The sequence below is a fragment of the Anolis sagrei genome, chromosome 4, assembly GCF_037176765.1.
Source record: "Anolis sagrei isolate rAnoSag1 chromosome 4, rAnoSag1.mat, whole genome shotgun sequence".
NCBI lineage: Eukaryota > Metazoa > Chordata > Lepidosauria > Squamata > Dactyloidae > Anolis > Anolis sagrei.
In genome coordinates this window covers 89,053,237-89,070,023 of record NC_090024.1, presented here as the reverse complement: position 1 = coordinate 89,070,023, position 16,787 = coordinate 89,053,237, and the positions used below count along the sequence as shown (strand labels likewise).

The following is a 16,787-nucleotide window of genomic DNA, read 5'->3' as shown; positions in this document are numbered from 1 at the left end:
TTAATTCTACGGTGCAGATGCTCACCCAACTCATCTTACCTAATAGTAAGGATCATGTGAGTTTTGGTCCAAACACAACCGGACATAAAGAAATCGCTGGCTCCTGATCTAAGGTCTTGAGAAGTAAAGGAAAGTTGACCATTTACAGTAAGAAACAATTTCCTCTTTGATAAATTTGTCTAACTATAAGGCCTTTTTTGGCATGAGTCATTCACATATTAAAAAGGTTTATTTAATGCATTATCTGAACACCTAAATATATTTCAGTCTTAATACTGGATAGGTGACAAGTTCATGGGCTTTTCCCATGACAACAGCAAAAAGTTGTGATTCGTACTGTAACAATTTTACAGGATAGGAACAACTGGCCTTTCTATTGTGTCATTCTTACATACTTTTAAGGTCATGATGGCATTAGGATGCTTCAGTTTTTCCACAGGGACATATTGCCTCATGCACATTGAGAAACTGGAAGAGTTTCTTTGGGAGTGGTAAGAAATCCTATATAAACAGTGTGGCATGCCCTCAGAAGTACATTAAGGTAAAGTACCTGCTTCAGCTGTTGGATTCAACAAGGTATGTCAAGATTTGTATCTTCAGTACACAGTGATGCTGCCACAACAAATATATGTAATATACTAATAGGGCAGTGATAGAAATTGCATGTTTTATACTGGTTAATTTAAGAAAAAATGTACTTTATATTATAATTCAATGTGAATTCGTTTAACGATGTATGTTTATCCACTGCTGTCTTCAGTGACACCTGTTTCTGAAGATATGCATAAGATTACATCTGACGTTCATAGAGTAATAATCTAAAATGTATTATATCATAACTAGAATTGACTATATTTCACTGAAATGTTATATCGCTTTTTCCTTCCTTCCTTCCTTCCTTCCTTCCTTCCTTCCTTCCTTAAAGGGTGGGCACAAATGCCAGTGGCGGGAGAGGGGTGTAGTCAAAATCTAGATTTTAAAATATGTTTTAAAATATATTTTGAAGCTATTGATGGTGAAATCTATGGACACAGAACATCAACTGTACCTTCAAGGGAGTCTCTTATTTAAAAGGACTAGCAGCCATGAAAATGTATAGACTGGCACATAAAATTGTCTGAACACATACAACAATTTTTTTAATTGCAAAAATCACCATGATTTTGGTCCAGAATAATGTATTAGTTGAACTTTGAAATCGGCCTAAAAGCCCACCAAGGGTAGTGGAGTTTAAATAGCCAGCTCGCTAGGAGGAGGCAACCAGTCCAAGGGGAACATGATTTTAAGGTACATAACAATGACATCACCTATAGATTTTTGCTCACCAAGCTATTGTTAAAGGCACCAGATCAAACCTTGTGATGCTGTCTTTTTTTCTTTGGATTATGCTGCTTCTGCATTTACGGGTCTACACTTCTGAATTTCAGAAGCAGCAAGTAATGAATAATCATCTTTGGTTTGTGGTATATTGTTATTGTTATTAAATGCCATTAAGTCAACTTCGATTTATGGTGACTGCAAGAATGAGAGACCTCCAAGTCACCCTATCATCCACAGTCAGGCCCATAGCCAGGATTTTTTTTCGGGGGGGGGGGCTGAGTTTGGTTCGGGGAGGGGCTGAGTCTGAGTGAAAGAGGGTCTACCCTAGCAAACCTTTTGTATCGTTACCCCAATACCCCCATGCATATGGGATATATTGAGCATGGTGATCAGATCATGATATGAATAACATAACAGTTTAAATAATGCACCAGTAAGGCCTTCTCATGGACCGCCATGAGAATTTGGGGGGGGGGCTGAAGCCCCCCAAGCCCCCCCCCCCCCCCGCTACATGCCTGTCCACAGCCCAATTCAGTTCTTTCAGACTCAAGGCCATGATTTCCCTGGTTGATGACTTCATCACATGGGGCTTTTTCCCCATCCTAGGATGCTAGTGAGACACAGCCAGGGCGGAGTCCATCACATGAAGAAGGACTACTTCTGGTGGAGCTCCATCCTGGCTGTATCTCCACAGCATGACCAGAGGCAGCCCTGAGAACATGAGTGACTATACGTGTTCTGATTCACTAAGCCAGGGACAGCGTCGGAGGAAACCGGGGGCAGCCATAAAAGGTTGTGTGATGGCAAAGGAATGAATCGATATGCTGCTCCACTGTTTTCCCCGCTGTCCCCCATCTGATGAGGTCCTGAATCTATCTATCTAGAATGTGGTCTTCTTTTATTCCTTCTGCCTTCTATTTGACCAATTGAGTCATGTATTCTCATAATATGGTCAAAGCAAGACAGTCTCAGTTTAATCCTCTTGGTATTAGCTGCTTTCATACATATAAGTGCAGTAAAAGAATACATGATGATCCCTTTCCCATGCTAAATGAATGAAGTGGGTCTTTGAAAAGGACATCTGGGAGTAGGTGCTGTATATTTGGTTTTGCCATAGAGATCACAAAAGCTTATTTATGTACAGATTTACATGCAATCTTCCACACACAATGCATAAATACCATGACATGATAACAGGGATCAACTGAGCTTTGAGGACATCATCTATTCTATGCAGTAGTGGTTTGTGGGTCAACTGTGGGGACACAACTCCTCACCTCAGTGGCTAAATGAGGAGCACTTCCTGTTCAGACCACCGGTCACCAAAGGTCCCATTACCTTTTTCAACATCTCATCCTAATTAATGTGTAAAGGTGGCCATGTCTCCTAAAAACATTGACAAGTATTAATGTGGCCTGGGAAAAATTGGACATGGTATTGTGCGTAGGTGGCTCAGTTGGGTGGAACTGGATTATTAAGGAGTGGAATTATGAAAGTGTTTTTAAGAAAATTATTGTGAGGGTGAGAGACAAGACTAGACCTTAATTACTATTGTTGGGAGTAGACAAATAAACCACTGAAACAAAAGGATCCTGAAAACACTCTCTACAGTACATGGCATATATCTTATTTTTAGTGCAAAAAAACCCCCATAAAAGAACACTACAATATTTAAAATTAATAACAGTTGTAACCAACATAAACTTGCCAGAATTTCAATAGGAAGTGTGGCCCTGTTTTTGGCTGTCAGAGTAAAACCAATTAGGATTGTTGTAGTGGTCTGCATTCAAGTTGTTTCAGACTCAAGATAACACTAAGTCTAAGGTTTAGGGCAAGGGCCAAGTAAATGACCTGGGAGGGCCACATCTGTTCACAGGTTTAGTTTGGGGACCCCGTGATCTTGAAGTTGATTGGGAGCTCTGGTTTGTGTTTCCCTAAACAAGTCTTGGACCCCATAAAATCCAGATTATCAAAATAGATAATCCAGATCATCTGCTTTGAACTGGATTATATGAGTCTATACCGCCATATAATCCAGTTCAAAGTAGATCATCTTGATTTTATATGGCAGTGTAGAAGAGGCCTTAGTTTGGGTAGCTCTATTGAATCTGCAAGGGTTGGTTGTCCCTGTGCCTGGGTCTACCAATAAGATTTGGTCTTAATCTTTTTAATGTCACAGACCAAAGACAAGATTCCATCACAAAAAAACCCCAGTGTTGACAGGAAAAGGCTTGAAGCCACAAAATAATGTATGATGTCATATTGCTTAGTGACAAAATGTGGGAGAGATACTTTTTGTGGTCCAAAATGATGGAGATATATTTTCTGTGGTCCAAAATGACTGATTCATTGTTTCAGAAAGTTTATCTTTCAGGCCAGTTGCCTGTTTCTTTTCCTTTTCTTTTTCAAAATTTGCAGAGTATCTGTAATAGCAAGGCTTGGATAACTGTTCCTAGGGAATAGAAATACGCTAAAATGTATTTTTGTGTCTAATTTCAATAGGTTTAAATAGAAATGGAGCCTCTGGTGATAGCAAACACTGGCTTTGCTATTGACTTCTTCAAATGCATATGCAAGAATGAAAACAACAAAAATATCCTGTTTTCACCCTGGAGTATTTCATCCGTCATGATCACTGTGTATCTTGGAACCAAAGGCCGTACTGCAGAGCAGATTGCAAAGGTAATATTTGTACTTATTTATAACTTAAAACTTCTGAGGAGAATTCCTGCTTCTACTGTGTGTAACTTGAGTAGTCTGTATAGAAAGGTATTTGTGAACTACAGCAATGACTCCCAATCATTCAATGGTTATTACATTGTGTGTTTGGATAAAAATGGGAGGTGTGTTTAGATTAAAATGGGAGGTACACTTCATTCAGTACTCAAAGTAATACTTTTTTCCTCCCTACAAATTGCAACAAAAGCAAAAACAATGATGGTTTCCCTGGATTATGTAAGATAACAAAAGAAAAACTGAAATTCTACAGTTGCGTCTTTTGGGTCAGTTTTAATGTAGGAATTACTTAGCTGTGTGTGTATGTGTTTTGTTTTTTGTACTTTTCTCCCTCTTTTCAAAATTGGTTGAACTGGTATTCAAACTTGTTAGAATGCAAATATTAAAGCACATGGTGAGGAATCAATGTGCCTTTAATTTTGTGCATGCTACATTGTGAAATACATAACTGAGTCTAATTAATAACTTGAAGAGTAACTTTGAAGTTGAATAACACCCAACTCCTGAAGACTGATTAGGGTTACATTTCCATGCACCATGGAAACAGAGTCCCACCGAAAACACCTTTAAGTCATATGGCCTCCATGGGACTCTTGTAGAGCTCCATTTCCAAAATGCAGGGAAACAGAAACCTAAGCCTGTGGGATGAAGTCCTAAGATAAGTGTCAGAATGCATCTATTCAGTTGCCTCAACAAATTGTATACTATTTGTGTAGATACCAACACAGGTTTCAAGCACGATCTACAATGGTCTTCATTTTGTTGACTAATATCGGGTTTGCATGTCTAATAAAATCAGGTCAATTAATGTTATAGATGCCCTTTTTACAATTACTCAAAGTCAGCATTCTCTTAGTACATATAAGTATTATACACACACCCTATTATGTTTGAGATCCAGAGTTCATGCTGCATGGGTACATTTTCTTTGTCTACTTGTACAGAAGGCATTCAACGGGGGGGGGGGGGGCGTTGTAAACAGAGTCAAGACAATTCTTTTCCCTTTCAACATTGGTACAGTGTATCATTTGAGAAATGTTTTAACAGTGGTATGGCATTGGGTCATCACCTTGTTCTCAATTAAATATTTCCTGAGGTGAGTTTAGAGTGGAACCAGATTGTGGTACTTAGAACACAGTAGAACAGGCAGATACTTGGACAATGATAATGTCTAGGGATAAATTGCATCTAATCTTTCTTAATCTCGTGACACAGACATGAGTTATGAGCATATTAGAAATCATAATGACTCATTGGTTTCTGGTGGCTATTCAAAGCTTTCATTAGACAGAGAATTCCTGGGGCTTCCATTCAAGAGATGTTCTGCACCAATTCTCTCTTTCTTTCTGTAATATGTTTCTGGTAAAGAAAAAAATATGGAAGAAACAGAAAAAAAAACCCTAGAAAGGCAACAACGGGTAGATGATTGATGCATAAAGTGCTCCAAAAGTCTAATTTCTTCCCCCAAATTTATCCAAATTGCAGGTGTTTCACTTTGATAAAGCTGGGGGCATTGAGACCATGCAAATTAGGAGAAAAACACGAGCGTATTCCAGATTTGAGGAGCTGTTGTACAACCCCTGCATCTCTATTCAAAAGGTAACATCTTTAAAACAAACACTGAACATAGCTAAATTGAATGTATATTTGCCTTTTCATTCATAAAAACTGCATTTAAAAAAATTGGATACTCTAACACTGAATGGAAATAATAGTAAGGTTGGATATCCCAGTGGCATAATGGGTTAAGCTCTTGGCCAACAGGACTGCTGGTTGAAAGGTCAGGGGTTTGAATCTGGAAGAGTGGGGTGAGCTCCCATCTGTCAGCTCCAGCTTCTCATGCGGGGACACGAGAGAAGCCTCCTATAGGATGGTAAAATATCCGGGCATTCCCTGGCATTCTCTCACACCAGAAGCGGCTTGGAGTTCCTCAAGTTGCTCCTGACAAACACCCCCCCCCCCCCCCCAAATTACTATTTTAATAAGCTATTTGAACATTTCTAACTGACTTTGAAAAAATGAATTGTACATTTTAAAGCAATGAGAATTGCATGATTCCTAGTTTACACACACTTGTTTGCACAAAGTTCTTCAAATGAAAGCCTTCATGTCTTTCCATTAAAGATTAAACGGGTCACTCAAGTCAGACAATAAAATATAGCCCACAGGAATTGAACATTTACAAAAAATGTGACTTTGTTGTCCATTTTCAGCTGAAACTGTATGCATTTTTTATATCTTTTAAAGAAATTCAGTGAAAACATGGTTCTCTTTCTCTGATCAATCCTGCAATGTGAAGTAATCACAGAGGGCCCTTCCACACAGTCGTATAACCCAGAATATCAAGGCAGAATAGCCCACAATATCTGCTTTGAACTGGTTTATTTGAGTCCACACTGCCATATATCTGAGTTCAAAGCAGAAAATGTGGGATTTTATTCATCTGTGTGGAAGGGGCCTGAGACATATAGAGTTGTTAAAGTATCCATTGCATAATTGTAGTTAGGATTTAATTTTTTATCCCATTTTTTCTTAAATCCAGTAGGAGACATGTCACTTTTGATAGGCTGTTGACTATATCTCCCATCAGCCCTAACTAACTTGGCCAATAGTGAATGCAGGGGGGAAAGGAAACATAGATCAGAAAAATCTGGATGGTTGTATGTACTCCACTTTCATCCCATAAAACATTGTATTTGATCTTGGGGAAAACTAGAGTGTCCATGAATTTATCACAGCGTTTTGTGCTTATCTGATATTTTCATTACCATTTTTATTATATACTAGCTGTCCCCTGCCACGCGTTGCTGTGGCCCACTCTGGTGGTCCTGGGGGTTCTGTGTGGGAGGTTTGGCCCAATTCTACGGTTGGTCGGGTTCGGAATGCTCTGTGATTGTAGGTGACCTACAAATCCCAGCAACTACAACTCCCAAATCTCAAGATTCTATTTTCCCCAAACTCCACCAGTGTACACATTTGGGCATATTGAGTTTTCATGTAGAGTTTGGTCTAGATCCATGATTGTTTGAGTCCACAGTGCTCTCTGGATGTAGGTGAACTACAACTCCAAAACCAAAGAAGACTGCCCACCAAACCCTTCGAGTATTTTCTGTTGGTCATGGGAGAACTGTGTGCCAAGTTTGGTTCAATTCCATCGTTGGTGGGGCTCTTTGATTGTAGGTGAATTATAAATCCCAGCAACTACAACTTCCAAATGACAAAAGCATGTTTTTTTGAGTGAAGGACATACATTGGGTTGTTAGGTGTCTTGTGTCCAAATCTGGTGCCAATGCATCCAGTGGTTTTTGAGTTAATCTCACAAACAAACATTACATTTTATAGATCATTAGCCTCATTATTCAGGCAAAGCTAACCTCCCAAAGCAGCTGATATGAATTCAGATTCAATATGCAATGCTAGTAATGAAAGTTGTATGTCAAAGAAAATAAGCCACAGGCTCTATTTTCAGGCCAAACAAGGTGGAAAAGAATGGACTGTTGGGTGAATCTAATCATTTTGACAATCTCAGAATAAAATCATTCATTCGAAATACGAAAAAATAATAGAAAGCATTGAGTGGGGAATGTATGTTCTTCTAAAGGTTGTTAAATCTTCCATTGGCAGTAGAAGATGGGAGTTGCAGCACAAGGATATCTGATGGGTCACATATCATGTGCAGAGACTAATGAGAAATAATGAGACATTTAAGAAAATATATAGACAAGATTATACGTGTAATGTAGGGTGGTGTTTTTTTTAAAGTTTAAACTACCAGCTGAACCATCAAGCAACATCCATTCAAGATTCCAGGCACTTAGCCAAGAAATCAACCAACCTTCAAAACATTTTTTGCTGAGAAGTGTCCATCAGCTTTATGGAGACAGATCGGTGCCTTTTCAAACAGTAAGTGAGCTTTTTTCATTGATTACGGAATAGAAAAAGTGTGCATAAGTATATTCTACAAATGTATGTAAATATGCTCTAGAAAGTCATAGATTTTCTTGTAAGGCTTGGTTTTCTTATATATTGAATCTGTGGTGTTTGTAGCTTCTGGATTTCAAAAACTAGAACTGCGTTTGTTAGAATCTGTTTGTCAATATAGTCTGAACTCTTTCCTGTGTTTTCTCAACTATATCTTCATTAGCCACATGTTAGAATATCTTTGTTTTTCCTTACCACGAATTTCCAATGCAACAACACTGCATATCTTAGTGGCCTTGAGAAGGCAGGTAGGTCAGAGTGGTTCTTAACCTGTGGATCCCCAGATGTTTTGGCTTTGAACTCCCAGAAATTTATTATTTATTTATTTATTTACTTTATTTGTATACCGCACTCTCTCAGCCCGTAGGCGACTCAGTGCGGTTTATAGCCAGGTCAATATACAAAGTGTACAACATTAGCATTTAAAACAGTAACTAAGGCAACTACACCAACTACATCAATATAACAATACATCAATACATCAATATAACATCAATACATCCATATAACTAATCCATCACGTCTCATCAGTAAAGTCATAATCCGATTTCCTCGTCCATTATTCCAAGTTCCAAGATCAATCAATTGGTTGCACTGCTTAATTAAATGCCTGTTCAAAGAGCCAGGTCTTTACTCTTCTCCTGAATGCCAGCAGGGAGGGGGCCAATCTAATGTCTGCGAGAAGGACGTTCCACAGCCGGGGGGCCACCACTGAGAAGGCCCTGTCTCTCGTCCCCACCAGCCATGCTTGTGAGGCTGGCGGGATCGAGAGCAGGGCCTCCCCGGACAATCTTAATGTCCTAACTGGTTCATAGGGGGTGATGTGTTCGGACAGATAGGTCGGGCCAGAACCGTTTAGGGCTTTAAAGGCTAAAGCCAGCACTTTGAATTGTGCCCGGTAGCAAATTGGCAGCCAGTGGAGCTGGCGCAACAGAGGAGTGGTGTGCTCCCTGAGTGCCACTCCTGTTAACAACCTGGCTGCCGATCGTTGGACCATTTGTAGCTTCCGAGCAGTCTTCATAGGCAACCCCACGTAGACAGCATTGCAGTAGTCTCTGAAATCCTAACAGCTGGTAAACTGGCTGGGATTTCCAGGAGTTGTAGACCAAAACACCTGGGGACCCACAGGTTGAGAACCATTGGACTAGATAGTAGACAGCGGATGCATCTATACTGAAGAATGAATGCAGCCTGACACAACTTTAATTGCCATGGCTGTGAAATCAAGGGGATTGTAGTTTGGTGAGGCATTTGCACTTTTTGGCAAAGAGGGCTAAAGACACTGTAAAACTTCAACTCCCATGATTCCATAGTCTTGAACCATAGCAGTTAAAGTGGTGTCAAACTGCATTAATTCTACGGTGTGGATGCATCCTGGGACAGATCATCTGAAAAAGATCTCAGTATGACAAGTCAAGTGCTACAAAGAAGCTGTCTGGGGCTTTGTGAAACTCTGTTGATTCCTTGAGTCACCTGGTAGCCACTAAACTGCAGTTGTAATGCTACCTTCTCTGCAATAACAGCTAATGTCTTCTCTGCAAGTGAGGTGGTGAATCTATTCTAGAATTTTGATAAATTTAAAGGAGATAGCCAAGACTTTAAGAATAAGTTTCAGCACCTTGGAGAAATGCCAGGAGAGAATGCTTCTGGAACATGACCGTACAACCCAGAAAACTCACAGTAACCATGTGATTCTCACCATGAAAGCCTTCGACAACTCATAGATAAGCTTTTTATCTCCCCATTTGGCCTTGACATATTGTTAAATAACGTAAAACATCGCTTTACTTTTCAGGAATATATACAATCAATGAAGAAATATTATAACACAGAACCACAAACAGTAAACTTCCAAAAATCTGCAGAAGAAGTTAGAAAAGAGATCAATGCATGGGTTGAACACCAGACAGAAGGTAAGTGCCAAATGTTTTTTTTTCTGATATAGAATTTAACAGGAAAGGGATCTAGAGACTACAGTTAATACTTCATTGAAAAAAGAATGTCAGTGTGATGAAGGGGTTTGTGTATTGGACTAGGATTTGAAGGCACACAACAAAAACAAAAGGAAATGAATTACTGGGGAGACAAAGGGTCCTTTCATACTCTACAGTTACAGCACTGTAACTCCACTTATCTACTAAGAAAAACTTAGGTTCACCATAAGTTGGAAACAATTTGAAGACACACACAACAGCAACAAAGGCAGCAGCTCATTGGAAATATTGGTCCACAGATATCATGCTCAAAAAACAACAGAACTAAAATTGAAACTGCCAATAACATATCACCTTTATCAGAATCTGTGGTGAAAATTAATTTAAAGCATTGTGTACAGTGCTGGTTAACACAATATAGTACAATTGGTGAAGATAAACGAAGTAATAAAGTGATTGCAACAGACTGCTTTGAGAATATGCAACATTGTCTAGGATTTTTAGTTTGGGGAGGTAGCATGGTGTAACAAAGTATGCTGTGCAGAAACTAGATGTATTTCCTAGGGCTGGGCGGTTTCGTTTCGTTAATTCGTAATTCGTGAATAATTCGTTAATTTTTTCAATTACAAAACGATAACGAACCATTCTGGAGCAATTATTAAAAAAAACGAATTTTCAAAAACATTTTGTAAATGCTTCGTATTTCGATATTGTATTCGTTTCGTTATTGTTTTGAGGTCGTTTCGTTATTATTTCCGCATGTCTGGGCCAGTTTTATGGTTTAATTAGTGAAAAAAAAATTATAATATCACACCAACAGTCAACAACAGAGGGAGAGGGAAGCTTCAGAAGGTTTTGGAGGTTTTTTAGCGTATTTCGCGGTCGCATCTGCCATTAACGAATCGATTCGTTATTGTTTCGGAAATCGATTCGTTAATTTTTTACTATTTACGAAATTTCGTAAATATAGAACTTTTTAAAAGGAAAATTTTGTAATTATTTTAAATATCGAAACAAAAAAAAAACCCAAATACAAATCAATTTTAGAAACAAATTTTTCCATTGTTACCCAGGCCTAGTATTTCCCACTCTCTAGTATCTAATACTACAGTTGAATACATGCTGTATCCAAATGCAGCTGAAAACTTTTTATATGACTTGATCTTTATTGGACGGCACATGCAAAACAGAAGGATTTAAATTTTACACCTCAAAAAATCTTGAAAACAAGAGAGAAATACTTGTAAGTTCTATATAATCATGGCATCAAAACACCATTTCCAGTACTATAGAATGCTGCTAGGTAATAAAAGCAGGAGGATGGTATTTTTCTCATGCTCTGCTTGGCATCTGGGCAACAACTATGGGATTAGAACAATGAACTAGATGCGATTTTGGCCTGATCTTGTGACTGGACAAAACCACACAACAATGTTAATGGTGAAGTCACATCTTTTAAGTGATTATCTCAACACCAACGTTTCCCTTTTTTCCAAATGAGTAACACTGCAGAAATGTATAAATGGCTTTTTCTATCCTTCCCTGGATAGGTAAAATAAAGAACCTGTTAAATGAAGGCTCTGTAAATTCACTGACTCAGCTGATCTTGGTGAATGCACTGTACTTCAAAGGAAACTGGTCGAAACCATTTAAGAGAGAAGACACAACAGAAAGGCCTTTCAGATTGAACAAGGTATGGAATTATATGATACTAAATGAACAAAAAGCAATAAAGCACTTGAGTTCATCACTCAACAACTATGCAAGATACTATAAGGAAGATCCTTCTCAAGTGCATGCATACTCAGTTCAGAAGATGATGTCCTCAAAAACATAGAAACTTTATTTCAGATAACAAAGTTGCTAGGTATACCAAGGACAATGTCAGATCTGGCAAATAGTAATTGCATAATACATTTCTATGTTGCACAGTTAAAATACAGTGGAACCTTGACTTAAAATAATCCCAAATTAAGATTATTTTGAGTTAAGAACCATTGGTCAACCCCTTGTTTTGTTTTGACATGCAAGCCATGTTTTGAGTTAAGAGCTAGCGCCAGAGGGAGCACTAGTGGCTTTAGGGCTTCAAGGGAGCAGCCTCCATGCCCTGTGCTCTTGTATGCTTTGGGAGATTGCTATCTGCTTTGCTCTTCTCCGCTTTGCGAAACTTTGAGTTAGCTGATTTTGTGTGATTTTTATTCCTGGTATGTTTGGCTTAATGCAGAGAGCAAGAGAGGGAGGGAGGTTGGAGGAGTACAGTATGAAGAAAATAATGCTTCTGCCTCTTTGCTTTGTGCTTCCTTGCCACAACTTTGTGCTTCTACCATTTTAAAGTTGATCTTTCTTTTTTATTGTTCCATGTGAATGTGGATTTATACATTATTTGTTTATAAAGTACATTTTCTTATTTTTAAAAGTGTACCAAAAATTGGGGGAAGGGAGGTCTGGGGGGCCAGAACAGATTAATAGCATTTCAATGTGAAGATTCACTTTGAGATAAGAGCAATTTGAATTAAGAGCTCACTGATGAAACAAATTAGACTCTTAACTCTTAACTTATCACTGTATTACACAGGTTGTCATCTCATTTTTCAAGATGAAGCTTCAGTTCATCTTGCACAGGCTTTCTCCCCATTGATCCTTAGCCCAGCCCTTAGTCTTTTCTGTCATAAGAATGACTTTGAGTCTGGGTTGGTAATACGACTCCTGATTTCAGCAGCATAATAATTCTCTAGGCTTAGATAAACATTTCTTCACTAGGAAGAGATTTCCCCACAGACCCTTGTAAATGCAAGCATGTATTGACATGTTCAAAGCATGGCAACATCTATCATCTAGAATACATGTGCATACCTGTTATATAATAATAATAATAATAATAATAATAATAATAATAATAATAATAATAATAATTTATATATATACCACTCTATCTCCCCGGGGGGGGGGGGGACTCACGGCAGTTTCCAGACAACAACATCAAAACATACAGAATAACAAAGCTATTAGATAACAAGTACAAAAAAAATGAAAGAATTGGCTAAAATACCTACATGATATGTGTCAAATAAACATGGCAGGACTCATGATCCTGACAGTCCCAAGCGCATGCATGTTAAAAAAAATATTCCACTAAACATAAAAGCTGTGTTTATTATCTTTCAGAACACAAGTAAGCCAGTGAAGATGATGTTCCAGCACAATATATTTAATTGGAACTACATAAAGGAATTACAAACTCAAATTCTTGAGCTTCCATATATCAAAAATGACCTCAGCATGTTTATATTACTCCCTGATGACATTAATGATGGAAGCACCGGTCTGGAAATGGTAAGTTAAAGTTTTGTCATGTTTAAATTGTTCTAAAATTGAGAGATTTATTTAGAGCATGTAGATGATGAGAAAAGTGCCAGAAATTGTGGGGAAAACCGAGAAGCAAACTGTGCCCAAACTAGATCACCACCAAATCTGCTCCAAAATAAAATGGGCCTGGAACCATAAGTCACAGTGGTGGCCAGGGGAGCATTTGCACCATTAAAGCTTGTGTGCCAGTTGTGCCTGTACCTTGGGAAGTCAGACTTGGCCATGGTAGTCCACGTTCTGGTTACATCCCATATAGACTACTGCAACATGCTCTGTGTGGGGCTTCTTTTGAAGACTGTTCAGAATCTTCAAATAGTCCAATGGGTGGCAGACAGATCGCTCACTGGAGCAGCGTATAGCGAACATACAACCCCCCTACTACGTCAAACCCCCTGGCTGCCAGACTGCTATCGAGCACAATTCAAATTGCTGGCTTTAGCCTACAAAGTCCTAAATGGTTTCAACCGAGCTTACCTATCCAAATTGATCTCTCCCTATGAACCACCTCGGAGCTTAAGACCATCTGGCGAGGCCCTGCTCTTGGTCCCACCTCCTTCACAGGAGTGATGGGGATGAGAGACAGGGCCATTTCAGTGGTGGCCCTTTGGCAATGGAATTCACTTCCCAGGGATATTAGATCAGCCCCCTCCTCCCTGACCTTTCATAAGAAAATAAAAACATGGCTTTTTGATCAAGCCTTTGGAGATCTTGTAAAATAGCTAAATAGGGAATTATGTGCAATGACTATTGGAATGGACCAAACTATGTCTTTGGATAACGTGGTTAACAGTGAAGGTATTGTTTTATATGTTTTAAATGTTTTGATGTGTTTTATACTTCTATTTAAATGTTTTTAATTGTACATTGTTTTTGAAGGCATCAAATAGTTGCCTAAGTGTAAACTGCCCTGAGTCCCCTTAGGGTGGAGAAAGGCGGGGTAGAAATGTTGTAAATAAATAAATATATAAAATTCCACATGCTTTCTCCTGCCTTTTGCAGTTGCATATATTTATGATGTTTTCCCTGAAGATTGTTCTTTTACTATGATTCCTTACAATTGAATGCATTGTTTCGGAGCTTTGTAAGATATCACAAAGACAAAAAGATGTCAGGATTAGGATTTTATCACATGAGACAGGAAAATAACAATCACAGCAGGATAATTTACCAGTTGGAGTCATTGACTTCTGTTGTTCTCCTAGAGGAGACCTTGGAAGACATTGCTTTTTCACAAGGAAATCATTAATGGATTATTTTTGTTTGCAAAAGAAATGCTTTCCAGGCTTTCACTGCTCTCCAGGTGTGAGAGAATTGAATTGTCATACTCCCAGGGAAAACTATTGTTGTCCTGCTGTCATTGTTCTCTTAGACATTCCAGAAAATACAGTTGTGCACATTTAATTGAACGAATCTGAGGATCTGATTTGTAACAATGTGTGTCTTTTCCTTCTATATAATTGCAGCTAGAAAGAGCATTGACTTATGAGTCCTTATCCAAGTGGACTAGTCCAGAAGAAATGGAAGAAGTTGAAGCCAACGTATATCTCCCTAAGGCTCAGTTAGAAGACCTCTATGAGCTCAAATCAGCTTTGAGTAGTATGGGGGTAATAGATGCCTTCAGCTCAGGCCAAGCTGATTTCACTGGGATGTCTGAGAAAAAAAGGCTGGCCCTGTCCCAGGTTTTTCACAAGTGCTTTGTTGACATTAATGAAGAGGGCACTGAGGCCGCCGCTTCAAGTGCTGCTAGCATTGATGGACGAAGTGATCATGGTGCCATTTTATTTGCAGCTGACCACCCTTTCCTGTTTTTTATCAGGCATAATAAAACCAAGAGCATTCTCTTCTTTGGCCGGTTCTGTCATCCCTAAAATATTTCAGCTTTTCAGTTAGCAAACAGGAAGGATGTTGCTGTGGCATGAACTTACACAAGATAGCCAGTTTGTTGAAATATGTCTAAATAAGGTGAGGTTTCTTCACTTTTCTATATGTATGGAGAAAGGCAGAAAGCACATATGGCTACAACTGATATGTCAAGTAGTCAAGTCACTGTTTTAAAATAAATCCAGAAAACCTCCAAAACCACATACAACACAATTTGCATTTTCTTTTTGGTAATTATCATGTCTTTCCTAAATTGCTTTTTCAGTACCAATACAAACTAGAGTAAGAAGCATGATATAATCCTTTTCAAACTGCAAACATTAATGGAAGTTTTCCTCGAAATCAATCAATTTACATCCTCCTGATTATATTGTTGTAAGCTAAAGATGGTCACACTTGGTGTTACATTTAGTACTATAAACATGAGCCCATTTTGAGTTGTCTTAATTTATTGTAATGTATTGTTATGTTTTGTCTCGTTCCTATTTTATTTTAAAAATGTGATTGTGTTTCATGATTTCTTAGCATGGTAGTATTGTAAAACTCTTTGGAATTTTTTAAATGAAAAGTGGCATAGAAATGATGTATATTGGAAAAACTGGCAGTGAATCAGAGAGTGATGGAAAGAAGGATGTGTGGTGTGACAAAAGATAAAGTCAGCAATAAAAAGCTGTGTCAAAGATCCAAGGTACAGGACCTGGTCTATGAAATCTATGAGGCAAAAAGAAGATGGGCAAGGCATATAGCATGAACAAAAGAGAACCGATGGACATGTCAACCAATGAACTGGATACCAATTAAGTATGGCCTTTGGGCAGACCTCATACTCAATGGGACAAAACCATGGTTAAGCTATTCAGCCAGAAATAGAAAAAAAAGGTACAGGATTGTATATTTTGGCAAATGGTAGATTTGCATGAAGACCAAAGGAGTGGATTGATGACAAATATGATAGGATAGGATATTTGAAATAATATGTGTGCAAGTCTCTTTGTCAGTTTTGTATGTTGTAATAGATAAATGTAGCATATGAGTAAGTAGCATGGGCTACTTATTAAAGCATAAACATGAGGTGTCTTCTGAGGGCTTCCCCATGAGTAAGGCAGAGGATCTACACTGGGTTTGAATCTGAACTTTGACGGAGCTGCCAAAGAACTTGAATTCTGTTTTCCAAATAAGTTCAGATATATTGTGTAAATTCCTTGCACAAGAATTGCAGTGATGTTTCATGTTCCTCTTTAGATATCTGTTGATATCACTTAACTATCCTTTTAAACAATAAAAACTACCTTGCAAAAACAGGGTGGAGGCTCGGGTGTTTTTTTATATATAAATATATACATTGAACAAATAGAAAATAAACTTGAGAGCAATTCCTGACTCAAAGCGAAATAAAGTTTAGTTTTTCCTAGAAGTTGCTTCAACAAGTCAAGAAATACCTAACATCTCCCCACATCCCCAACGAATGCAAACACACAAAGGCTGTTGTAAGTTTTTCAGGCTATATGGCCATGTTCCAGAAGCATTCACTCCTGCCGTTTCACCTGCATCTAAGACAGACATCCTCAG

The 16,787-nt window shown here is 38.4% G+C and overlaps 1 protein-coding gene across 2 annotated transcripts; it reads left to right on the top strand.

Annotated features, from left to right (window-relative positions):
* The first annotated feature begins 418 nt into the window (after nucleotides 1-418).
* Nucleotides 419-16,512, top strand: LOC132774538 (serpin B10-like). 2 transcript variants are annotated; one of them, XM_067467522.1, is made up of 8 exons: nucleotides 419-576; nucleotides 3,823-4,002; nucleotides 5,542-5,655; nucleotides 7,819-7,959; nucleotides 9,833-9,950; nucleotides 11,522-11,664; nucleotides 13,137-13,304; nucleotides 14,801-16,512. In XM_067467522.1, exons 2-8 carry the CDS (start codon nucleotides 3,835-3,837, stop codon nucleotides 15,203-15,205), a joined length of 1,257 nt encoding a protein of 418 aa, XP_067323623.1. In that variant the 5' UTR covers nucleotides 419-576; nucleotides 3,823-3,834; the 3' UTR covers nucleotides 15,206-16,512. The 2 variants fall into 2 exon arrangements, with proteins under 2 accessions (XP_067323623.1, XP_060630711.2); XM_060774728.2 differs by lacking the exon at nucleotides 419-576 and having other exon boundaries at nucleotides 3,668-4,002.
* The last annotated feature ends 275 nt before the right edge of the window (nucleotides 16,513-16,787 follow it).

Excerpts from the sequence above, each read along its gene's own strand:
- LOC132774538 (XM_067467522.1), top strand. The coding sequence starts at position 3,835 with ATGGAGCCTCTGGTGATAGCAAACACTGGCTTTGCTATTGACTTCTTC. Across the intron at positions 5,656-7,818 it reads CCTGCATCTCTATTCAAAAG|TTTAAACTACCAGCTGAACC; the intron begins GTAACATCTTTA and ends TTTTTTTTAAAG. Across the intron at positions 11,665-13,136 it reads GGCCTTTCAGATTGAACAAG|AACACAAGTAAGCCAGTGAA; the intron begins GTATGGAATTAT and ends ATTATCTTTCAG.